The sequence below is a fragment of the Podarcis melisellensis genome, assembly GCF_964234715.1.
Source record: "Podarcis melisellensis genome assembly, chromosome: 2".
Lineage (NCBI taxonomy): Eukaryota > Metazoa > Chordata > Lepidosauria > Squamata > Lacertidae > Podarcis > Podarcis melisellensis.
The window spans coordinates 74055682-74080336 of record NC_138529.1 but is presented as its reverse complement, the minus strand read 5'-3'; the positions used below and the strand labels follow the sequence as shown (position 1 = coordinate 74080336).

The following is a 24655-nucleotide window of genomic DNA, read 5'->3' as shown; positions in this document are numbered from 1 at the left end:
GAACCCCCCAATTCTATAACAATAGAAGAATATTTGATGAACTACATAGTGGCACATACAGTTCAGAATCTTGTATGCTGCAAAGCAATTCAGTTGAACAATTATCCTAACATTATTGTTTGTTGAGCACTTAACCTCCCTGTCGCTTTTTTTATTACTGGTATTTCCCTTGCCTCCTTGCAACCCAACACCACCTCCCAAGCTATTTTGAAGGATCTCCTGACCCTCCATTGCAGACCAGGATGGGGTGGGGGCTGCAGGAGAAATTGTGTATTGGAGGGTGTATTGGAGAGTCTTCCATCAGTAGAGGGATGCTAACTGCATATAATCCACTGCTTTCAAATGCAAGGGGTGAAAAAAGAGCATGGGGCCACAAAGGGTGATGCTGTCATGTTATTGGCTTGTCATGTTCCTGAACTCAGCAATATTACTAAACTTGTCATGTTACTGAACTCCGGAGTTAGGTAATGCTGGCGCTTACATAATCAGAAATTGAGTAAGTTACACAGGCACTCCAGTTGCCACCTAAGCCTCCCTCCAAAAATTAATATTTCCCAATCAAGAGATTGTGGCTTCCAATAGATATTGGCCCTTAAATCAACATTTAAGAAAGTATTGCATGCTGCTACAACCTCCCACGCTTGTCAAGGGTCGCTACAGTTTGAAATATGATGAAACAGAGGACAAACATCCCTTTACAATTTTAATAGTTATCACTGAAATGAAATGTAATAGTTACACTTAATACAAAAGATGGACATTTTTACTGCTTTACATGCTGTTCTTCAAGGAGTTATATCCAGTGACCAGCAGGTAAAATTGACATTGGCTCCCTGTTCAATCCTGTAATCTTTCTTGTTCTGCCTTTAAAATGAAAGAAAAAAAGATCAATGAGTTCCCATTGAAAGTAAAAGCCCCCTTGAAAGTCATATGGTCTTCTCAGTTACTCCCCTGCAAATGATTTTTGTTTTAATGTAACTGCATTTACAGCCTTTCCTCCAATTTTTGATAGCAAAAACCTTTCCTTTGCAAATGGGAAGAGCTAGGAATGAAAGGATCTGCCAGTTTCACTTATCTCCATTTCTCATTTTTTTTCCATCTTAAATTCAGCCCTCCACATTTGTGCAGCAATTCACAGTATAAAAAATGAAAAATCCTCATGAAGATTCATCAACATTCAATGCAAATTTCTCCTAATAAACACATTTTGGGATGTGTTTCTTACACATTTTTGAAAGCAATTTCCTCTAATATAATGCATTCTGTATGTCATTTTCACTAACATTTGTATGCACATTTCCCCCTAATATATGCATTTTTGTAAATATTGGTTGGTTGGAGAACTGAATAGCAATATTCATTTGCCCAGGCAGGCGCATTATGTGACCCATGAGAGCAGCAAAACAAGAAGACTATACAGTGGTGATGGGATAAAACCAGGCCAAATCTTTCTTGACAGCAGCAGGAAGGGTAAGGGTTGGCATGACATTGGGTCCAAGGACCCAATAAGCCCTCCCCATTGATGTTAACCCCCCGCTCCTTCACAAAGGGTAACTTTTTTTTGTTGGCAAAGACTGGGGGAACTGGCCGAGGAAAGCTAGTAACAAGGGAGAGGTTAATGAATGTGCTGAAGACCTGAAAGGCATGGGGATGACTCAAAATTTTTGAGTGGGGGGAAAGTTGCATTTCAAGCATAAAATATTTTTTTTAATGTTCATAGAAAAGATGTGGGTTATTCCTTGAGGGTCCTAAAGGGCCACAAATACTTTGCTGATATGAAAATTCATAGCAACACTGTTCTGAGCTGCATTTGCAGAGAAACACTTCCAATTTTCTATATTTTATTACCACTTTAATCATTCTTCATGTAAAATACTGGGCCCTCCCAAACTGAAGAACAGTGTAGGGTATGTGGTGAGAAATGCCCGGTCTATGGGCGTCAGGCCTCCTTATTTGAACTGCCAGGCCATTTTAGGCAAGCCATACCTACCTTCCCGACCCATGATGTTATATAAAATCTGGCTCGGCTGAAAGTGTGTTTGCAGATATATCTCCAAAATAACTTTCAAAACACTGCCCAAAACAAGGTCTACAATGATTGTTTTTCTTTGCCTTTTACCTTGTGAAACTATATGATTGTCCTCGTACAGTCAGTGTCTTCGTTCTATTGCTGTGTATCTGAAGACTTTCATTAGAGTAAAACTGACCTGGGGAACACAAATAAAAACACAGGAAAATAACTGCAGTTCTCAAAGCTATGCTGGAGCAGCTGCAATACGCGTCTCACCCCCCTTCCAATAAAGGCTAATTCCTGCTTGTTTTTAGGATACATTTGACTACTGTCTAGTCTAGTATTTATCTTGATGGAAGTAGTTTTTTTGGGGGGGGCAGCTCACCATGGCCTTTGACAGGCCTATAGCAAACAAAATGGATAGACTGCAGTACACTTGCGCCTACTATGAATAATAATCAATAATTAAACATGAGAAGGTAGTTTTACTCATAAAACAACAAGCTCAGTGTTTCTCCGAGTTTTCTCTAGACATTTATTCAACACTTGTCCACTTTTCTGAGGTTGAGCTGCCTTGTACGTGAGGAACGGTGAGCCCCAGGGAGGAGGCAGCCATGGCCAAGAGCCTGACATGGGTTCCCTCTCCAAAAATAGGAGTAAGAACATCAGGTTGGGCCTGGAAACTGAGGAAGATCTTCGGTGGCTCTCCTGACAATCATGTCAGCACCACCACCCCAATTCTCACAAGTATTGGTGTAGTGACGGAGAGATTGAGCTGTGAACCAGACAGTTGCCAGTTGAAACATAACTTAAGGTGTCATGAACTGACTAGGTGACTTAGGAAAGCCACTAAATCAGGGCTCCCCTTCTCATCTCCACCCCATCTGAAATGTAGAGACATTCATGCTCATTTCCTTTCAGAGTTGTTCCAAGGATATACAATATTAAGTTATAGTGCTACATCAAAACCAAGCTTACTGGTAAATAGCATGAGGATTGTTACTTCATTGCAAAATCTGAATACGTACCAAAAAGTCCAGCAATGTTGTTAGAAAAAAGTTCACTATTCTTGAAGTGCAAGCCAAGGAAATTAAGAGGGTTGTTCATATAGTAAACTTGTATTGTAATACCATCTGATCCTGATAGTGAAAAACTCCTTTCCTTTTCAATAAGAAAGCTCAACCTAGAAAGGAAGTGATGCTGTTATTTCTAAATATATACATGTTGAAATAAATGAATAAATATTAATATATAGAAATATATACATTATTACTATAGAATGTCAAATGCTTGTAGAGTTGTATCACTACAGTGGTACCACAAGCTTGGCTGGGCTTGTGGTGGCCACACTCCGAGATGAGGGCCTAGCCTAGCCTGCGCTGGGAGGGACGGCTTTTACTTTTACCTCAGCCGAGGCGTCGCTCTCATTTATCTCTCCCCCGCCTCAGTGCGGCAGTTTATTAGTATTTTGTGAAGTAGCAAACAAGAAAACTGAACATCACAATAAATCAAACAAGGTTATACTCAACATAGACAATTTTCTCCACATTGTGAAGTATTTCCCCCTTCTTCATGAAGCTGGGTAATACCAGGGGAAGACTCTTTGGTAATCTTGCATCACTTGCTACAACTAGCAGTGACCAATATGGAGCCGGATATTGACCATCTCATTAGCCAAAAGCAGGTCCATATTTCCCACTGAAATACTTATAAGTTTATGTTGATTAAAATCATTTTTCATTTTAAATATTGTATTGTTTTTCCTTTTTTTGCGCACCACAAATAAAATATGTGCAGTGTGCATAGGAATTTGTTCATATTTTTTTCAAACTATAGTCTGGCCCCCAACAGTGTCTGAGGTACAGTGAACTGGCCCCCTGTTTAAAAAGTTTGAGGACCCCTGTCCCAGGCAGCAGCGGCGGCGGCAGTAACAGTCCTTATGATGCCCTAGGGCAGATGGTGAGTGGCAGGAACGGGGCCCTTAGGTGCTCCTCAGGGTAGTTCTCCTGGACCTACTGAGTTAATTTCATTATTTTCTGGCCAACTAACTGCTTCTCGCCAGTCTTAGCGAACATATATTATGAAGCTTCTACCTCAATTCATAGGAAATTAAAATGCTTTGTTCAAAGAGAAAACCAATATTTTTTAAAGTCCCAAGGTAAGGGAATCCACTGAATTTCACATTAATGCTGTTATTTGGATGCATGAACAGTTCGGCTTGCGCTTTGAAAAATTATGTAAGCTTAGGAGTTCAAGAATGTAAAAGTAGCATTAGGTATAGCCTCAAAGTCAAACCAACCAACACTGAAAAGAAACTGAAAATATCAAATTTTACCCTCTAGTTGTTAAAGATGCAGCCTTTGTCCATGGGAAAGAGCTCACATTGCCCTGATCATTCAGTATAATTTCTCCCATTGACACGTTGATTTGCACATTGGGTGTCTGATAGATTACGTTGAACTCCACAAACTTTCTGTTTTCTCCAAGCTTACCAGTCACTTGGATCCCTGAAAATATATTAGTCAAAATAAATATGAGGATCATATACAAGAAACATATTGTTGTTTATTAAGCAACATTTAAATTTAAATAAAACTGTGATATAAGCTCAAGAGCAACAAAATCCATGTGTTACCACCATTTCTAGTCCCCTTTTTCAAATGCCTACTGAAATCACACAACTGACCAGAATTGCAAGGGCTACAGCAAGAACCAGATGACGCGACTAGCCTGTATTTATAGCTATCTATTCATCTCTCCAAGGGACGCGGGGGGCGCTGTGGGTTAAACCACAGACCCTAGAACTTGCTGATCAGAAGGTCAGGGGTTCAAATCCCCGGGATGGGGTGAGCTCCCGTTGCTCGGTCCCTGCTCCTGCCAACCTAGCAGTTTGAAGGCACGTCAAAGTGCAAGTAGATAAATAGGTACTGCTCCGGTAGGAAGGTAAACTGTGTTTCCGTGTGCTGCTCTGGTTTGCCAGAAGCGGCTTAGTCATGCTGGTCACATGACCCAGAAACTGTACGCCGGCTCCCTCGGTTAGTAAAGTGAGATGAGCGCCACAACTCCAGAGTTGCAAATTGTGTGGCAAATTGGCACGGCCATTTGGTTTTCGCCTACCTAGTAGCTATTGTCACAACTTTTTTGAGGTTAGGCACTGGGTAAGCCTTTGTTTGGTTGGAGGGGAGGTTGTTGCTTCACCTGCCCCTCCTCAGTAAGGGTCGCCTGTTAAAGGGATCCGGGGTGTGAATATTGTCTGAAGCCGAGGCATGGACTAGGGCCATGTCACAGCCTACGGGGACCCCTCTGGGTGCCGCTATCTGACATAAGTTATAGGGCACCTCCTGTCAGTAGTTTATCTTTCCGTGGACTCCCTGCAGATGGGCAGGAGTCAAGATGTAGCCTGGCTTCACCTCAATGCCTAAGCCAAACCACTCACATCTGTAACCAATAAAGTTGTGGCCTATTTGAACCCATAAACCAAATATTCTGTGTCAGAGTGATTTATTGATCTCCTGGGAACTTTGTGGTTTGGGTACCTTGGCATGCAAGTAAATTATGAAGTTGGACCTTCAACTTTTAAAACAAATAGTGCTATTTTGACCTACGGACCACGAAATCATAACAAATAGGAATAAATAAAAATATTTAAAAGTGAGACATTTGAGTCAATGTGCAGGAAGGATTCCTACAATGAAATATGTGAAACACTTTGAACAATTGGAATGAGACATGTAAAACCACGTATTCTGACAAATGCATGATATTAGCAACAGAAAACCATGTCACAACATTTTTCAGTGTAAGCTCTAAAAGACCAATAGTGTTGAGAATTCCCTGGTCAGTAGTTTTGATGTATTTCATTGTCAAATAAAATGCACTCACACAGATTTCTGGAAACAACCAAAATGCTTGACATGAAAGTTGGGGAGTTGACAGCAGCTTACATTAGAAGCCTTACCTTTGTCTGTGTCAGTTAGCAGGGTTATGGGTGTTTGCAGCTGTCCATTGATATTTAAACAAATGGGATTTTTTTCATGAGTCAGTTGAAGAATGAAACTTGGATATTCATTAACAGCGTCTGGGAGAGACTGAACGTTGCCTAGGAATCAGTAGAAACCAAAAAATATTGTCATTTTCAAAAGGATAGTGAAATTTGTGAGTTTGGACCTTTCTTGCCAAACCTTCAGTGAAGTCATGCCAAAACTGCATTTGGGTCTTCCATATTGATTCCAAATGGTGGCTGGTGGCCCAAAGTCATCCTGCTCATATATGACAAAGCCCTCGTACAGTGGACTTAAAATTAAGCGATAGAGACAGGACAAGCACTAAGGAAGGTGACACCTTGAGTTTTCTCAATTCCCAAATCGCACATGCTACATATTACACACACACTCTTAACAAACCTGAAAAGGTTGTCTGTGGGGGTTTTTTGATATAAAAAAGAACAGCAACCTCAGAAGGCTGCAAATTTAGGAAGAGAGGAGCTGCTTTATACTGAGTCAGACCATTGATCTATCTGTCTCAGGACTGTCTACACTGACTGCAGATGTTCTCCAGGGTTCCAGGCAGAAGTCCTTCCATGTCCCACCTGGGGATGTTGGGAGATTAAATTTGTTCTGAGGAGTGGCCTGGGGTCTGCTTAACCTGTTCCTCACCAAACATTTCCCCACCTGTTCCCCTCCACCTTACCAATGGGATTCCAAATACATGTATCCATATCAGAAACACCTCATGGAGGGGAAAATATATTAATAGAGAATAAAGTGTGAATTACTCACCAGGGTGACTCCCCAGCAATCTGTATGAATAGTCCGCATAATCTAAATAACCCAAAAAAATATAAATTGTTAATTTTCTGCTGTTATACTGCATAGGTACTAGATCAACCTTCCATAACCTGGTGTCCTCCAGAGATTTTGGACTATGATTGCCATCATGTCTCATCGCTGGTCATATGGACTGGGGTTCTGTTTTTGTGTGTGTATAAGGACACATTGCTACCCCTAAATTTTTCCCCTAATATACTTTTTAAATCACAATCACTATGCAGCAAACAACACTGCCAAGTGGCTTTTAAATACTGTATATCAATTGCCAACTACATTTGGCTGAAAGATTCATCTAGGAGAAATGCCACTTGATGTCCCTGAAACAGGGCAAAATCTGCTAGGCAAAAACACTCAGAAAGTGAACATTGGCAGCTTCATGCATATTTATTCTCAAGGGGAAAAAATAAGCATTCCTCCTTTCCCAAGAACACTGAACTTAACATTTTGTGGGTGTCATGCAATTTCACACTGACAAATTCAGGTTGCACAACTAAAGCATATTTGATGCTCTTGGACACAGAGAGAGACTTTTTGCAGTAAAGAATGTGGCAGGAAAAAGCACTGGAAATTGTGAGATAACAAATGTTTGATGCAGCACTGTACAACCTCCCTGCAAACAAATCAGAATAAATCTTCAATAAACCAGAGCCATTATATAACCTCCCTGAAAACATTCTGCAAACAAATGAGGACGAATGCTCAATAACTTATCACCTGGAAGCAACGCTAAGCCAATTATAAAGCAGCTATTCACAATCCCTTACCCATGAAGGGAAAACAAAAACCTGGAAGCTGTTGTTGGGAGCAAGGACCTCAGGACCTCATATAAAGACCCTCCCCACTTGCAAACCTTCCCAAGGCTATGTCTGCCTCAAGTTGCGACTTAGAAAATGACACAAAAACCAGAGTCTAACAAAACTGATTAATCATAGAGTCAAAGAGCTGGAAGGGACCCCAAGGGTCATCTAGTCCAACTCTCTGCAAAGCAGGAATCAAACTCACCACCATGAGATTAAGAAAGAGAAAAGGGATTATTGAATTAGTGGTAGTTTTCCTCTGCCTCGCATACCCAGCTGTGGGGAGCAGGGAGAGGAAAATGGTGAGTGTAGCACTCCTCCAAGAAAACAAAAAAACAAATAATCTTTAATTCTTAAATATTGTGCATTGAGTGTGCTAAGAGTGTGTATTCCATTGATTTGAGAGGAAAGGTCCATCCAATTCTTTGCAGTCACCAAATTACAAGAACACTGATGTTGTCCTGTCTGCATACCTGGGGCCAAACCCATAGCACTGGCACAGAGAGTGCTGTACTTAAAAGTAGGAGGCGGCCCAACCATCTGTGGAAGCAGAAAACTTTTATTTTTACGTCCATTATAAAATGCCACCATTGGCTCCCAGGGACCAACTATTTTGCAATGGCTGCAGAAGAAGGAACACAGAGTACAAGATAAGCCTAAACCATACAAGAATGTGATGGAGCATTACCGGTATCTTGAAAATCGGTTACAAGAAATTCTGGATGGAAATCGAAACCGGTATCTATTTGTGCTGACGAAGATGTTCTTACTGAAAAAGAAGGAAGTGTTTCAATATGCGTAAGTATGGAAGCAAAGCACATTGTACCCTAATACAATTTGTGTCCATACTATCCCTGACATAAATATAATCCTTCTAGTTCCCTCCCCTCCTTTTTCCAACCGCACACATTGTGTTTCCAACTTCACATGGCTGTGTCCAATGGCTCACGAAGAGAAACCCTCCTTCTGGCTCCGCATCTCCAGAGAGAAACAGAGCCACTCTAACCCCATATGACTTCAACATTGCTGTTGGCGGATTTTTAGTGACTGCAAGTTCTGTACAGGAGAGAGATAAGTGCCTCAATTCTCAACACTCCAGAAAACAGACTGTGGAGCTGTAGCTGTAAATTCGTGAAGATTTATTCTTCATACCGTAACTCCCGGAGTTGTCAAGAGGATCGCTACATCCTACGATTCTAGAACCTTTCTTCATGCCTATGAGAGAGTCTCATGGTTAGATCATTTTTCTCACAGTATAGAAATTCTTAGGAATAAGTTACTGGTATTTAATTGTTGAATTAGATTACATACCAAACGTTCGATGTGCAGCAGTGTTTACATTCTCATTATCTGGTCAAAGAAACAAAGACAGCTTCAATGGACTGTAAGCTCCATCTCAATTTTTATTTCTCCTGTGTTTGCCCCCTCGAATTATGCCATAGTCTTTGGGTGCTATTGGGAAGTAATGTGTGCTAATCTGTCACCTTTCTCGATTGACCTTTTTGAGAAAACTATTTCACAACAATAGTACGATTTCACAGTTTTGGGGTACCTAAATTTCTTGGTGGAAACCCAAAAAGATATGTCACCAACGTTCTTCATACTCATTGTAGATCCACAAAAATCAATAGACTTAAGTTACTTATTACTGCAGTTATTGGATTTTAATGGGTCTCAGTACGACTTAACAGACAATCACTCACCAAATTCTATTGCTGAAAACCACAAACCAGATCAGGAATAATGCCAAAGAGTCTGCCTATTATATCATTCTAAGCATTTCACACTATTTTCTATTGTCAGACCAAGGGAAGTAATAAAGGTAAAGGGACCCCTGACCATTAGGTCCAGTCGTGACCAACTCTGGGGTTGCAGAACTCATCTCGCTTTATTGGCCGAGGGAGCCGGCATACAGCTTCCAGGTCATATGGCCAGCATGACTAAGCCACTTCTGGTAAACCAGAGCAGCACACAGAAAAGCCCTTTACCTTCCCACCGGAGCGATACCTATTTATCTACTTGCACTTTGACGTGCTTTTTGATCTGCTAGGTTGGCAGGAGCGGGGACTGAGCAATGGGAGCTCACCCCATCGTGGGGATTCGAACCGCCGACCTTCTGATCGGCAAGGCCTAGGCTCTGTGGTTTAACCTACAGCGCCACCCGTGTCCTCAAGGGGAAGTAATAGTCCTACTCTATTCTGCCTTGGTCAAACCACACCTGGAGTCCTGTGTCCAATTCTGGGCATCATAGTTTAAGAAGGATATTGGCAAGCTGGAACATGTGCAGAGGAGGGTAACCAAAATGATCAAGGGTCTGGCCACCAAGCCTTATGAGAAATGATTGAGGGTATTGGGTGTTAAGATGGGAGAAGAGAAGACTAAGAGGTGATTTGACAACCATTTTCAACTATCTGAAGGGCTGTCACTGTGAGGAGAATCAGAACTTACAGGGTTAAACAGTTCTGAGTGACGTCTCACATTCTGATGCGTGGTTATGTTCACATACGGGAACCTTTCTCTCTGTGTGTGAGTTCTTTCGCTTTTGACGGAGAAGCGAAAGGATGCCAGCCAATTCGCCAGGCTGATTTATGATGTTGTGCTACTCATTAAAGACTGTTGGAGATCTGAAAGTATTCCTGCATTCAGTTGGATTTATTACCCACACAAGGCAACAGTGTTTCCCCGCTGCGTGAACTCTGCTAAAGCCTTAAGTAAGAGAGCCAAGGGAGCTGAAGGTGTTTTCTATTGGCACGGCATACAGTGGCGCAGGAAGAAACGTGCTGGACGCCATTTTAATTTCACAGTCTCGTGGAAGATGGAGCAAGCTTGTTTTCTGCAGCTCCAGAAACCAATGAACCAATGGATTCAAATGACAGTAAAGGAGATTCCAAATAAACATCAGCAAGAACTTCTGACAGAAGTGCAATGGACTCCCTTCGAAAGTGGTTGACGTTCCTTCATTGGAAGTTTTTAAACATTGGTTAGATGGCCATCTGCCAGGGATTCTTTAGTTGTGTTTTCTGGCATCCCTTCAAACTCTACAGTTCTATGATTCTATGAAAGGTATATTCAGCACCAGTAAGATACCAGTGCTATCACATCAGTGACTTCACCTTTCTTCACATAATTATAAGCTACATTTATCATTATCCTTGTCTCAATAGTTATACTTCTATCTGACTGTTTTACCACTCTCCCAACACACCCACATAACCAGAGCTCTCAACTCATTCTTCCAGAACTGATCTTGAAGGAGATTCAAAAGATAAATGCATGTGCAAACTGTTTTAATCACTTCAGTTTGAGATGGGAGCAATTTGTTCTGATTTACCTGCCTCTGTAGGCTTGTTTGCCACCTCTTGAGCATCAGGTTTGGTGACCACCATGGAAGTGAGGGGTGTAACAAATCCAAACTTCAAGGAGATGTTCAAAACTTGAGCTTCCAGGTTTTCCTGCTGCTGTTTTCCATCAGCTGAAGCACTAGGATACAGAGGCAAAATCTGCACTGTCTGCTTTCTACACATGATCTAGTGAAACAAACTACAGAGGCTTATATACACTTCTGGTTTTATGTTAGGAATGTTGGCTTGTATCCAACTAGATAACTGCACACACAGAACAACACCCACAAGTGTAATAGGGCTTCCCCTCCTTCTCCTACCCCCATGGGCCCCCTACACCAGCCTCTAACCTGCTCTGAAGCGTTTGGGGGGGAACCCAGAATAGATTTGGGGGGCAAGCAAGGGGAGAAGATGGAAAGGAGTTGTGCTGTGCTTGCAGACATTGTTTCATGTGCACAGTAATTTAGTTTGATACAACCTGCTATGATTTACACCCTCTCACTGAAACAGACATAGCCACACAATATATTTAAAGCACATTTATACAGTCATGGCTTCTCCCAAAGAATTCTGTGAATGTAATTTTCCTCACAATTCCCAGAAGCTATAACAAACTATATTGCTGGGATTCTGTGGAGGAACTTATGTCATTTAAATATATATTTACATTAGTATTAGGATAACAATATCAAATATATAAAACAATGTATGGGTTAGGGTATTTTTGTATGTATTCATATAATGTTTTTTTCTCTCCTTCACACAGTTGTGTGTTCTTTGTTCTTTCCCCCCTTTTTTGCATCACTTTATTGCTTTGTAATTGAAAAAATTGAATAAAATATCAATTTAAATATATGGTATGGATGTGACTGTAATAATGAAAGCCAAGGGATTATCAGCATGAGCCAAGATCTTGCAGAAAGAAGTGTTTCTCAAGTCACTAAGCAACTATTACTCACTTAACATTGTGTTATGAGTTGTGAGGGAGTAGGCTGTATGCCGAGACCCTTCTAATCCCTGGATCCAGAAAGTGTTAAAAACGAATCAAGGATTCAAATTCCTGGAATAGCCAGGCTAGCTTCCTGGTGAGGTCATCGGCTGTTAAGGTAACAAAAGAAGTGGATATGTGCCAGACAGCAAATGGGTGCCCCCCACCCAACTTGCTGGTAGTTAGAAAGATAAAGGCCATGGTTGGGAGTTAAGTTATGGGAGCTAGAATCTGGAAGCAAAGCTGTGGGCTGGGAAGCCAGAGAGAGAGAGAGAGAGCCATGCCTGATTTCTGTTGGGATCCAAGGTTGTGGCTATAGGAGAAGAATGATCCTCTTGAGGATTTCATGCTGTAAACCCCTCCATCAGAGGCTGTGTTTGTATGTATGTGTAAATAAACCATATACAGTCATACCTTGGATCCTGAACGCTTCTGTAGCCGAATATTTTGGCTCCCAAATGCTGCAAGCCCAGAAGTGAGTGTTCTGGTTTGCGACATTCTTTGGAACCTGAACATCTGACGTGACTTTCAATTGAGTTCAGGATGCTCCTGCAGCCAACTGGAAGCTGTACTTTGGTTGTTGAATGTTTTCAGAAGTTGAACAGATTTCTGGAACGGGTTCCATTTGACAACCAAGGTATGACTGTATCATAAAGACACCACAGCCTCATTCCAAGGGGAACATGAACCCTAGATAAGCACATAGAACCCCTGAAATCTCACATGCTTCACAGCTTGCAACGCTATTAGTAGCTTACGATTTTTCTAGCAGCTGCTGAATTGTCAAGTAGGCCCATAATCTCTCAATGAAATTTCCAAAGATGTATTTCTGATGCTGAAATACTTGCTCCTTTTCTCTTATATTTGCCTCTTCTTTAAGAGTAAGTTCACTGGCATGCTGGAAAGCGAGAGGGGAGTGCGAGTTATTCAAAGTAACACTCAATCTGAATATAAGCAACACATACTGTTTTCTGCACAAACTGATGTTAGAAGGGAAAACCTATTTAAGCAAACTTTTAAGATTGGAGGGAAGAGAGAAGAGCAGGCATCTACTGCATTCATGAAAACAACAAATTATGAATATAAGAATAAAAACAAGACAATTGTGAGCTCATGTTTTTGCTGGAGATGCTGAGATCCAAGCGTGCATGGCTGCCATGTCCCCCTCATGCTGCCCTCCCCGAGGGGTCTTGCAAAGCAGTTCAGGGCTGGCTTAGGGAGGGTGGCTGGAGCAGCCCGCCCCCCCAATGTGTCTGGATGCGCCCCATCAGCCCCCCCCCCCCGCTACGCCCCTGGTTGCATACATTTAGGCTCCAGGCAAAAATGTTTCTTTTCAACATACATTTGGCAGATTAACCTTCTATGGCTTCTTAAATGTGTTTGTGGGAGGGAGCGTCATTGGTTTGTTTTGGTAGCAATGCACTCTACGTGGGGCTACCTTTGAAGGTGACCCAGAAACTAAAACTAATCCAGAATGCGGCAGCTAGACTGGTGACTGGGAGCGGCCGCCGAGACCATATAACACCGGTCTTAAAAGACCTACATTGGCTCCCAATACATTTCCAAGCACAATTCAAAGTGTTGGTGCTGACCTTTAAAGCCCTAAACGGCCTCAGTCCAGTATATCTGAAGGAGCGTCTCGTCGCCCATCGTTCTGCCCAGACACTGAGATCCAGCACCAAGGGCTTTCTGGCTGTTCCCTCACAGCGAGAGGCCAAGTTACAGGGAACCAGGCAGAGGGCTTTCTCAGTAGTGGCACCCTCCAGGTGGAATGCCCTCCCACCAGATCCAAAGAGAACAACAACTACCAGATGTTTAGAAGACATCTGAAGGCGGCCCTGTTTAGGGAGGCTGTTAATGTTTGATGTAGTACAGTATTTTAATATTTTTTTTGGAAGCCGCCCAGAATGGTTGGGGAAGCCCAGCCTGATGGGCGGGGTATAAATAAAAAATCATTGTTGTAGTTGTTGTTGTTGTTTTTATATCTGTTTTATTATGTATTTTGTATTCTCATTTTGTATTTTTCTATTGTGAACCTCCCTTTTTTCCCCCTTAAAGAATTTCAAATACTTTAAGAAATCATAAAAGGAAAAGCAGAGTTTTTAGTTTCAAAGCAGAATGTACCACAGAATGTTGGGAAAAGAAAAATGACTACACAGCCCAGAGTTGTTCATACAAAAGAAGCAATTTACTTACTCCTTTAGCCTTAATTTCCACAGGAAGATCGTCAACGTCATTGCTGAGCTTTCCAGCAACAACAATTTCAGAGCCATCAAAGAGCAGCTTGAAATTATTCTGAGTTATTTCCAGTACAGCATTGTCTGGGTACTTCATTTCAATCTCTTTCAGGATAGGCATAGCTACCTCTTGATAAAAGCCCTTGAATGATACAGACAGAAAATGTAACCATAGGAACAAATCTCATTGTCAGAAGCCTGCACAAATGCTTCTGTTAATGCAATGAGACTCTCCCCCGCCCTCCTTCCTCCATGTGCCCCCACAACCTCCAAAATTGGCTCTGGGGTAGTCAGGAGAACCCCCAGAACAGCATGCATAGGAAGCAGAGAGGGGAAGGCTCCGTGTTAACGGAACGTTTTCCATAGCACAACAAGGGACGCAGGTGGTGCCATGGTCTAAACCACTGAGCCTCTTGGGCTTGCCAATCGGAAGGTTGGCGGTTCGAATCCTTGCAACAGGATGAGCTCTCGTTGCTCTGTCCCAGCTCCTGCCAACCTAGCAGTTCAAAAGCACACCATTGCAAGTAGATAAATAGGTACCGCTGCAGTAGGAAGGTAAACAGTGTTTTCATGCGCTCGGGTTTCTGTCATGGTGCTCTGTTGTGCCAGAAGCGGTTTAGACATGCTGGCCACATGACCTGGAAAGCTGTCTGTGGACAAACGCCAGTCCCTCGGCCTGAAAGTGAGATGAGCGCTGTTCCCATAGTCGCCTCTGACTGGACTTAACTATCCAGGGGTCCTTTACCTACCTTTTAACTTATAGCACAACACTGAATTCCTTTCCATAGAGAAATATTTTGGCCTACCTGAAGACAGTTTTGAGATTCTTCATTTCATAGAATCATAGAATCATAGAGTTGGAAGAGACCACAAGGGCCATGGAGTCCAACCTCCTGCCAAGCAGGAAACAAATGTATATGTTTTGATTGTTGTTTCTCCCCTACCTGAAGCTGCAAGGCTGCATCTGAGTCCTCATATATACGGCGAGCCACTCCCCCATTTTCTAAAGCCATCTTCTCCAAAAATGTGTAGCTGACATCAAATCCAAAGCCAAGGCAGTAGAGGAAGTAGTTCCCCTCATTAACTTCCCGTATGTTTCTTTGAATCCTATCAATGTTTGTTTCACCTGTCATATATGGGTATAAAATGTGAACACACCCCAGCCACTGATAAAATAATTAAATATGTTACATTTTGAAAGAAACAAGCAGATATTGGGAGTATAAAAAATATTAATGAGTTTACAAACACCTGCTGACTTTTCAATTAAAGAAAAAATCTTTCAGAAGCAAATATTGGATATCTGTGTTCAACTATAATACATATTTCTTCTGTACCAAGAAAAATGTTTTGTATTTAGGATATCCTATTTCTTATTGAGAAACTTCAGAAGTATTATATTGTAGCCAGATAAAGGCTATATTGTTTTTTCCCCATCTGGCACTCATGAGTAGAACTTCAAACAATCTAGTGAGTCTGAAGTAAATAAAGTTATGAAAGAGAGTTATAAAACATGAGGAAAATTTGTAGACTTATACGGCAAGCTGATGTCTGGAGGATATTCTGTGTCCCCACTTAGGCTGTAACTGCTTGAAAAAAGTTCTGCTGAGGACCAGTCTGTGTGTGATTTTTCACTCCTCTCTGTTTAGCATCCTCCTCCCTCTGTTTAGACTTTTTTTGCTTATTTGATTATCTCTTTGTCAATTGTATGGATATGTTGAATGTTTAAGGGGCTTGTAAAAACCAAATCCAAAGATATTGGGAGAATCTTTACTGGAAGGTTTGAAACGGCCAATTGTTGAAGAGAAAGAGAAGCTTGAAAAGGGAGTCACATACACACACAGAAAATGTCTGATTAAAGTAATTGTTGATAAGTATGCATTAAAAATAAAAAATATAAATGAAAATAATAGCAGAATGTGTGGCTTTACTGTTTCTAACTCTAACTCACCAGTAGTAGGTTGACCGTCTGTCAGCAAAATTATCATGGAAATGCTTTGGTCTGGCAATAGCTCAGCTGTGGTGTCTTTGTCCAGGGAGTGTATTGCCTTCTGAAGAGCACCATTAATATCTGTTGCTGTAATGGGAAAGAAAACAGGTCAGTGGATTTGACCAGAGATTTATATTGTTCTTCAGAGATCTAGTGAGGAGGCTTCAAAGGTATGGAGGGAGAGAGACAGCCAGGGCCATCCCAACAGTTAGACAGTCTTGAAAAGGCAGCCAATTAATGGTTATTTCATTTCTTATTTGCAATATTGTGAAATCCAGTCCATGAGTTTTGAACATACAAAGAAGACAAAGACAAAAGAAATAAATGCAAAGTTACTGAAATCACTGGGTACAGTCAATAGTTTCACAACTGAATTAAGAGAAACAGGCAAATTAATTATATTCAATCTTAATGTTGCTGTTATATAAATAAATAAATAAATAAATAAAGGCTTTATTTTCACCCAGCCCATGTTTTATGTGTGTTCCAGTTTGCCAAGGTCTGGCGGAGTTGTAACCCAGGCCTTAGAAAAATGCTCTAGAAACTAGGCGCTAGGGTGGATAATGCTATAGATTTCTGATGGGCCTTTTCTCATGCCTAAGGGTTGTTTGAGTTCTTAATAAAGTGCTTTGGCATGTCTTGCATTATTACTGCAATGTTTAATTGCTGGGGTGGGAGGAGAGGCCCTTGTGGGATATTCTATTTCTTGTGCCAAAATAATTTCTTGTGCCAAAATACTTGGCACCTTGGTGGGCATTTGCTCCTGCATCGAAGGCAAGATGTTGCCCTGGGGATATGGGGAAAGAAAGCAAAAGACCTAGACTAGTAGAAATCTATGGTTTAAAGAAAATAAAATAGCATTAAGTCCACAAAGAAAAATCAAGAGATGAGCAAGTTTAGACATACAGTATGCAAATGGGAGTTAATACACAATTATAGAGGAGGAATATGGCCATATTTCTGAGCATAAAAAATAAGAAGCTGTTGAATGAAAAACCGAACACCTGAGAATTAGGTATGGGCTTTAAAAATATACTGCAGTGAGCATTTCTGATTAAAACTCTGCTGAAAAACTTGACAAGTCTGTTCAGTTGACAAACTTACTTCCTCCAGCAGAAATGGTCTCAACATGTCGTTTAGCCCGTTCCACGTTCTCCTCTGTAGCTTGCAACAAAGATGAAGTCCATAACCTCACAGTTCCACTAAAGAGAACTAAGCTAAAGTAATCTTCAGGATTAAGGTCTTCCAAAATCTTTTTCATTGCCTCTTTTGTCTATAAAAAGTAATAAAGCAATGTAATTTCCAGTCACAGAATCAGATACTTAACATTAGACATATTTAAATAAATATTTCTGCAGAGTATGGGTCTAGGAGCCCAATCCTTGGCATGTCTGCTCATATAGAAGTCCCCCTGTATTTAATGGAACTTATTCCCCAGTAAGTGGACACAGAACTGCAGCCAAACAACTATGTATTTTTCTTCCCCCCCCCCCCCAATATGGAAGTGGTTTTGTGCAGAAAAAAAATTAGCCCATGAAACCGGGTGAAGGACCCTGCATGTAGAAGTTGCTGTGGGCAAGGTGTGTCCCAGAACAACTGCTTTGGTCTGTGTTGTAACTGATTTGGTTCCCATTTTAAATTTCATTCTAGGCCATTAACATCCCTCTTGAATATCATTTGCTAAGATCTAGAAAAAAAAAGACAAGGGACTATGTCCTCTTTAAACAGCATGCTTGTAGCCTTAAGAAAATTGACATGACAGAAAGCAATTTATCTGGGAAATTTACTTGATGAGGTGGTACTGTGTGGCTGGTTTCAGACTGTAGTAGAATTTACATGCTCTGCTGCTGGTCTTCTAAAGTAAATTCAGTCAAGAGAAGGTGTGGCAATGTGTCATTACACATCATGCACTGCTGTACCTCTCTTGCCCCTTGAGATTCCTCCCAGAAAGGCAATTCTAGGGTTGTAGCAATAGGGGTGATGCATCTCCAGTGCTTTCTGCACACACAGACCCAACTGATTTCCAGAATGTGGCCTAGCTTTTCCTGGGAGATGCTTGAGGTGCTACAAAAGCCAGCAAAACCTATTGTACCAGTGAGAGAACAAGGGAATGTGTGGACCCTGGGAATTGGCAGTCCTACAATACTGCTTTCCTTACTTTAAAGGCTATCTTGCATAAATAACCAAGGAGGCAGTGGGCTTGAAAAATAGGACAGGGACTAAGTCCAAACTACTGTAAATGAGCAAGGCTCTAAGGAGCTAAAGCACTTGTTCTTATGTGCCTCAGCTCTCAAATCTCAAAGAGAGGAGCAGTTTGGTCCTGCTGTGGGATAGCAGACTCCATAAAGATTCATTGTGACTGTCAAAGAGATACTGCTATTGTCACTGGTAATTAACATACCGTTGGCGTAGCATGGCACAAACACTAGAACATTTTCTATTTGGAAAAACATTACCTGCCGTATTTTCTTCCCACTCATAGATCCACTCGTGTCTATGACAAAGACCACGTTTTTGGGAAATGCTGGCATTTGACTGGGTGCAAAATAATGCACAAAATATCCATTAACAATCTGAAAACAAAACAAGTGGTAATCATATATTGCTGTTGTTTAGTCGTTTAGTCGTGTCCGACTCTTTGTGACCTCATGGACCAGAGCAGTTTGGTCAAACTCATGCTGGTAGCTTTGAGAACACTGTCCAACCATCTCGTCCTCTGTCTTCCCCTTCTCTTTGTGCCCTCAATCTTTCCCAACACCAGGGTCTTTTCCAGGGAGTCCGCTCTTCTCATGAGGTGGCCAAAGTATTGGAGCCTCAGCTTCAGATATACACATTCATATCTCAACACAGCAGTGTATAAAATAAGTCCAACTATGTAACTTCTCCCACAGGTAGCTGTGATGGCCACCAGTTTGGATGCTTTTAAAAGAGGATTAGACAAATTCATAGAGGATAAGGCTATTGATGGCCACAATGGCTATTTTCTGCCTCCACAGCTTCTGAATGCCAGAAACCACAGGAGGGAAGTGTGTTCTTCTGCTCGAATCCTGCTTCCTGGTTTTCCACAGGCAACTGTTCAGCCACTGTGAGAACAGAAAGCTAGGCTACATGGGCCATTGGCTTGCTCCACCAGGTTTTTTTTTATGCTCTTGCTTTCTTATGACCACATGTCAATTCAACTATATCATGCGCACAAAAACCCACTGTATGAGCAGTACAACCAACCCTTTAAATGTAGGCTAATCCAGCCTCATATAACCAGCATGCTTGAATCTAATTAATGCATGAAGGGGTTAAGGTCATAGAGTAACCTGTCCCAGCAGGTTTAGCCTATGTAACTTCCCCTCACCCTGGTAGGAAATAGGTAACCAAGCTTTTGTTCCTTCAGTCTACATGTGAACATGGGTGTGTGAGGAGCTTTGAGCTGCAGCCTCTTTTGTTTGAGACAAGTATGGAGTCTGAAACAGACATTTTCCTATACCAATAGTTTAGGACAGGCATAGGCAAACTCGGCCCTCCAGATGTTTTTGGCCTACAACTCCCATGATCCCCAGCTAACAGGACCAGTGGTCAGGGATGATGGGAAATGTAGTCCCCAAAAACATTTGGAGGGCCAAGTTTGCCTATGCCTGGTTTAAGAGCTTTTAGCATTTTCTAAACAAGCTACATTTTGCTGCCTCTGCATCTTTTCTGAATGCTTTATAGTAAGGCACATTTATCTGACCCAAGGAGAGTTTGTAAGTACAGTGGTACCTTGAGTTAAGAACTTACTTCGTTCTGGAGGTTCATTCTTAACCTGAAACTGTTCTTAACCTGAGGTACCACTTTAGCTAATAGGGCCTCCATTTGTCGCCGCGCCGCCACACGATATCTGTTCTCATCCTGAAGCAAACTTCTTAACCCGAGGTACTATTTCTGGGTTCGCGGAGTCTGTAATTTGAAGCATCTGTAACCTGAAGCGTCTGTAACCCGAGGTACCACTGTAAACCATTTTTATAATTTACCAGATGTGATCTTTTTCTATGCCAAGGAAAGTGGAAAACTTTGGAAGGACATTTGAAAGGGAGACATTTTGGAATTCGCTGAAAAGGGCACATTTTAAGGATTTACATCCGATATTTTTACTCTTTGCTTTGCTGCATGTTTTGCCATGTTAAATCTCTGCTGGAGTTCTCCTTTGCCCCAAACTTGGATCTTGACTTCTAGAAATTTTTGAGCAGATGAACTGAAGACAAAGCAACTAGCAGGGGAAACCTACATAGGTCTACTGAAAAGTAAGTCCCATTGAGTTCAACAGGACTTTCTCCCAGGTAAGTGAGCATAGGATTGCAGCTTAAACCAGCCTTTTAGATAAACACATCCACTTTACTGGTATGTCAACAGGGTTTGTGTTCCTAGAGATACAATATTTGTCTTTTAAACTGAGATTAGAGACCCTTTGCCTTTGCAGTTAGTTTTCTGTGGTGAAATTACTGCAGGGATGTCCATAGACTACATGAAGACTAGGAAAATGAGAAGCCAACAACTGTTTGTCTAAAGGAAGTTCCTGTTCTCTTTCTTACTGAAGAACCTGGAAAACTGACTGGAATGTCTAAATCTCAGGGAGAAGATTATGCTACAATTCAGATCTGGTTCTTTTTGAAACAAAGGTTTAGGGGTTGCTGCCTGAAACTAAGATTATACAATTTGTAAATAGGCCTTTTCCTATGCCCCCCCCCTGAATTTAGCTAAGTGATGCCTATTACTCTGAATTCTCAGTAATTTTTTACCTGTATATCACCTGCAGTCTCACTCCTTTTAACATCATAACGTATGAGAAAATCTCCATCGAGCAGTGTGTCATCCACTCCAGGGGTTTTTCTTTGTTGATCTATGGTTGGTTTAAATGAAATGTGGGCCTAAATAAGAGCCACAATAGGAAACAATCAGTCAAGCTAGCATAGGAGGGCTGGTGATTTTTATTCTTTTTAAAAAGCATGCTAAGTCTTGTAGTCCCTATAATGCATACCTTTGTCTCATTCTGCACCTTTGTTAGAGCATTGTTCAGTTCATTGGTGATGAAAGTGCTCTCAGTTTCCAATGCACTTATACCTTGTGGTTCAAATATGTGGGTGTCAATCTGAAGAAAATAAAAAGATGCTTCAGAGTCATAACCTTCAGCTACAACATGGGGCCAGCAATTGGTGTCATTTATAGTAAGAGCCTCTTCCAAGAATTTACCTGAAAGTGTTTAACAAGTTGTTTGGGCTTGACCTTGATCAGCAGTTCATACTTTCCCAGCTTTCGCTTTAGAAGTTCCTCGTATGTGAGTTCAAAGTTAACTTTGGCAGCAGCTGCAACATTGACTGAAACACGAAACTGTTCTAGTTTTCTTCCAGTTGATCTGAAGGGAAATGAGGAATTTAGGCTTTATGCAAGAATTTGGCAGCTCATGCTCAAGTTTGTCTGGGAAATGAACTCTTGAGTGATATTAAGTTGTGGACATCCACTAGCAGAATAGACTTCCATGTGCCACAAGATGTTTCTTTATCTCCTTCCCCTGTAGATGCTGTTTGTATCCCACAAATCTTTTCCAGAGGATATGGGGACATTCAAGAACAGGTTTGGAAGGCAAAGGGGCCTGCGGGGGGAGAAGAAGAATGAGAAGTCCCACTACATGAGTAGAAGTCAACTCATGTGGTACTGGATTTCGAAGTAATGTAGTATAATTGCACTGATACTGGAGTGGAGATGTTGAAGGCAGGCCTCTTATACTTTTAATAGTTGTGTATAAGCGAGAATTCTGACAGGTGTAGTTTATCTTGTAGAGGAAAATGGCACAAGTGGTGTCTTTCAATGCTCCATGGAGTGCTGAAATAGCAGCATCCAAAGCACCAGGGATCCATGGAAACTGACTTTTCTAGAGCACCTGAATAGGGATGTTAAGAGCTCTGCAAGCTACCTGTCCCTGGTCTCCCTGTAGATAGGACACTGCTGAACTTCCAAAAACTTGGGACAAGACATTTCTAGAACATCTGGTGTCTTTTTTGAATACTAAGAGCCTCTCAGAAATGACAGTCTCCAAGTATCCTTGCTGAGGGAAAACCTCTCAGGGAAACAACAGTCAATTCATAATGCAGCTGAACATTATTGTTTGTGAAGTTTGTATTTGAAGCCAAGAAAATGTTTGAACTTCAGTGACATCACTATGCAATACCAGTGAGGGTTTGATATGGTGTCTGTAACCCTTAGTGGGTCTACTTCATGAAAGCCACCAATAGCTCTTTTAGATCGATTATAATCTAGTCAAATCTACCCTCTTTGGAATGTTATAATTTGGGCATACTGCTAGGACTGTAAAATGGAGCTAGAGTGAATTGAGACTTAGGTTCTAAGAATATTGGGTTGGATCTGCAACTGTGTGAGCATAATGCCACTTGCATGATGGGAACTTTTACCTCCTTTGCTCTGCAGCCCCTGAAAGCCCTTTCTAGAAGGTGAGGAGATCATCTTAAACAGTACAGCTGCTACACAGTAAACTGCAGTGGGAAATGGAGCCCTGTTCTTGCAAGGTCCCTTCACTTTATTTTCACAATCCACCCTTCCATTGCTGCTGTCCCAAGCCACAGCTTACACTGGGGGCACCTGACGTTTAGGAGAGGCTTCTGAGCAGGTGCAAGCCAAGAGAGACAGAGGCAGAAGAGACCTAGTATATCAGGTGAACTTTGGCTCCAACCCATCTTGTCCTTAATGTTTGGCTTAATGATCACAGTTGGCCTGCATTTAGGGACAATTTTTGCTCACAACATCAGGTTTGGTGACTATTTCTTTTCACCTTTCCCTTTGGTATTGTTGTGTGATTATTTGATCAACCCATTTGGTCAATTGTGCATTTTCTTGACCCGCTTCAGCTTTGGGGAATGATGTCAGTGGTGCTAAGAAGTAGTGGCAATAGCTCGTAAAGTAGTTGGTGTAAACGACTTTCCAAATATTCCTATACACTTCTATCCTCTCAATGGCTTTACCCATTACTGCAATGGCGGCAGAGGGGGGAGTTGCTTACTTGACCAGTCCAGCACTCTGTCCCTGTGAAACCGCAGCATCATACTGATCTTGTGCAGATTTCTTCTCCTTGATTATTCCAGGATATGTTTCCCCATCTATTGTCCTTAAAAAACAGTGTTTTGAACAGTTAAATTCATGAGGAAGAAAACATATCCTCTTCTGCAGCCCACCTATTCCTCCCAAAAAACTGCTCTGGAGTTGGGGGGACCCTTCAGAACCATGTGGGAGGTGATGCTGGGGGAAGGTGAATCCAGTTTCAATAAGATTCTGCTTTTATAAATTAAAAGGTGAAAATTGCCCCCCCCTTCCACTCATTGGGACGTTCGGTTGATGGCACTGGAACAGCTTACTGGTTGCAACTCACTTCCTCAGCTGGAAGAAGGCCTTCCATTCTCAGAATAGCTGGGCTGGAGCAAGTCCTCTATCTTTTAAGAGGCCCCAGACATGAGCTTACAAAGCCTTACATGCTAAAGTTTGTGATGAAAGCTGACTTGGGTAACTCCACTTCAAAAAGAGCCTCCTTGGATTCATTCGCTCTGTTGACAACTCTGCTAGTGATTACTGTGTGGGCATATCGTGAGGTAACTTTGCAGTCCACATGCAGGCTGTAGATTTCGATGGCATTCTGGAGAAGAAGAGGAAATATTCTCTGAATTCTGACAAACATCTTTCACACCAAATGTATTATTGTAGAGCAAGATTTCATCAGCTCATTTAGTTGTCAGAGCAAGGAGAGAGTGCATTCATTAGGCTTCCACTCTGGCAGATGATGTTCATGCTCCTGCCCTAAAAAATTGCCCCCTCCACTATGCCACTGGTCGGATCATAAGTCCACCTAGCTCACTGTTGTCCTACACTGACTGGCAGGCTCTAGAAAACCTGGAACCCTTGGCATGCAAAGCAGATACTCTTAACACGGAGTTATTATAAATTAAATTAGCAGTTTATATACTCCCATCAGTATTTAAGACAACCAGTTCAATTGCAGTATTAACTAAATTAAGGTTAAAATCATACAATTACCTCAGCTGCCACAGGTTCCACAAATACTTGCAGTGAAGAAAAAAACAGCCAAGCGACAAAAAAATGCCTGTCCATTTTGGATGTGACAAATCCACAGAAGTGAAGTCTTTTATACAAAAGAGTTAATGAACAACTAACATCTTAGGGACTTTGTGGGCTGATGAAGCCTAATATTTACCCACTGCATCAGAACAATATTCTTGAAACAGAACATCCCCCATCATGCCAATGTCACCAACCTTGTCAAGCAAGTGAATGGAAAATCTGTGTTCTACCCAATATGTCTACAATACCAAAAATATATGAGTGGCTTCCCCCTTTCCTGTGGTTTTAAGAAAGTCCGGTTCTATAAAAGTTTGCAGAATATAAATCACAGAATATAATAATGTTTTTTA

At 41.5% G+C, this 24655-nt stretch overlaps 1 protein-coding gene across 1 annotated transcript; it reads right to left on the bottom strand.

Annotated features, from left to right (window-relative positions):
- Nucleotides 1-690: 690 nt before the first annotated feature.
- Nucleotides 691-24335, bottom strand: LOC309359282 (inter-alpha-trypsin inhibitor heavy chain H4-like; the record flags this gene model as incomplete). The annotated part of the gene is made up of 22 exons (XM_081892772.1): nucleotides 691-864; nucleotides 2120-2207; nucleotides 3040-3194; nucleotides 4347-4518; nucleotides 5970-6110; nucleotides 6790-6831; nucleotides 8326-8406; nucleotides 8790-8852; nucleotides 8949-8987; nucleotides 10969-11117; nucleotides 12725-12864; nucleotides 14163-14345; nucleotides 15148-15329; nucleotides 16155-16280; nucleotides 17298-17466; nucleotides 18650-18766; nucleotides 20963-21091; nucleotides 21202-21312; nucleotides 21414-21576; nucleotides 23236-23340; nucleotides 23702-23862; nucleotides 24261-24335. The coding sequence occupies 22 exons, from the start codon at nucleotides 24333-24335 to the stop codon at nucleotides 786-788; spliced, it is 2670 nt and encodes an 889-aa protein (XP_081748898.1). The 3' UTR covers nucleotides 691-785.
- Nucleotides 24336-24655: the final 320 nt, after the last annotated feature.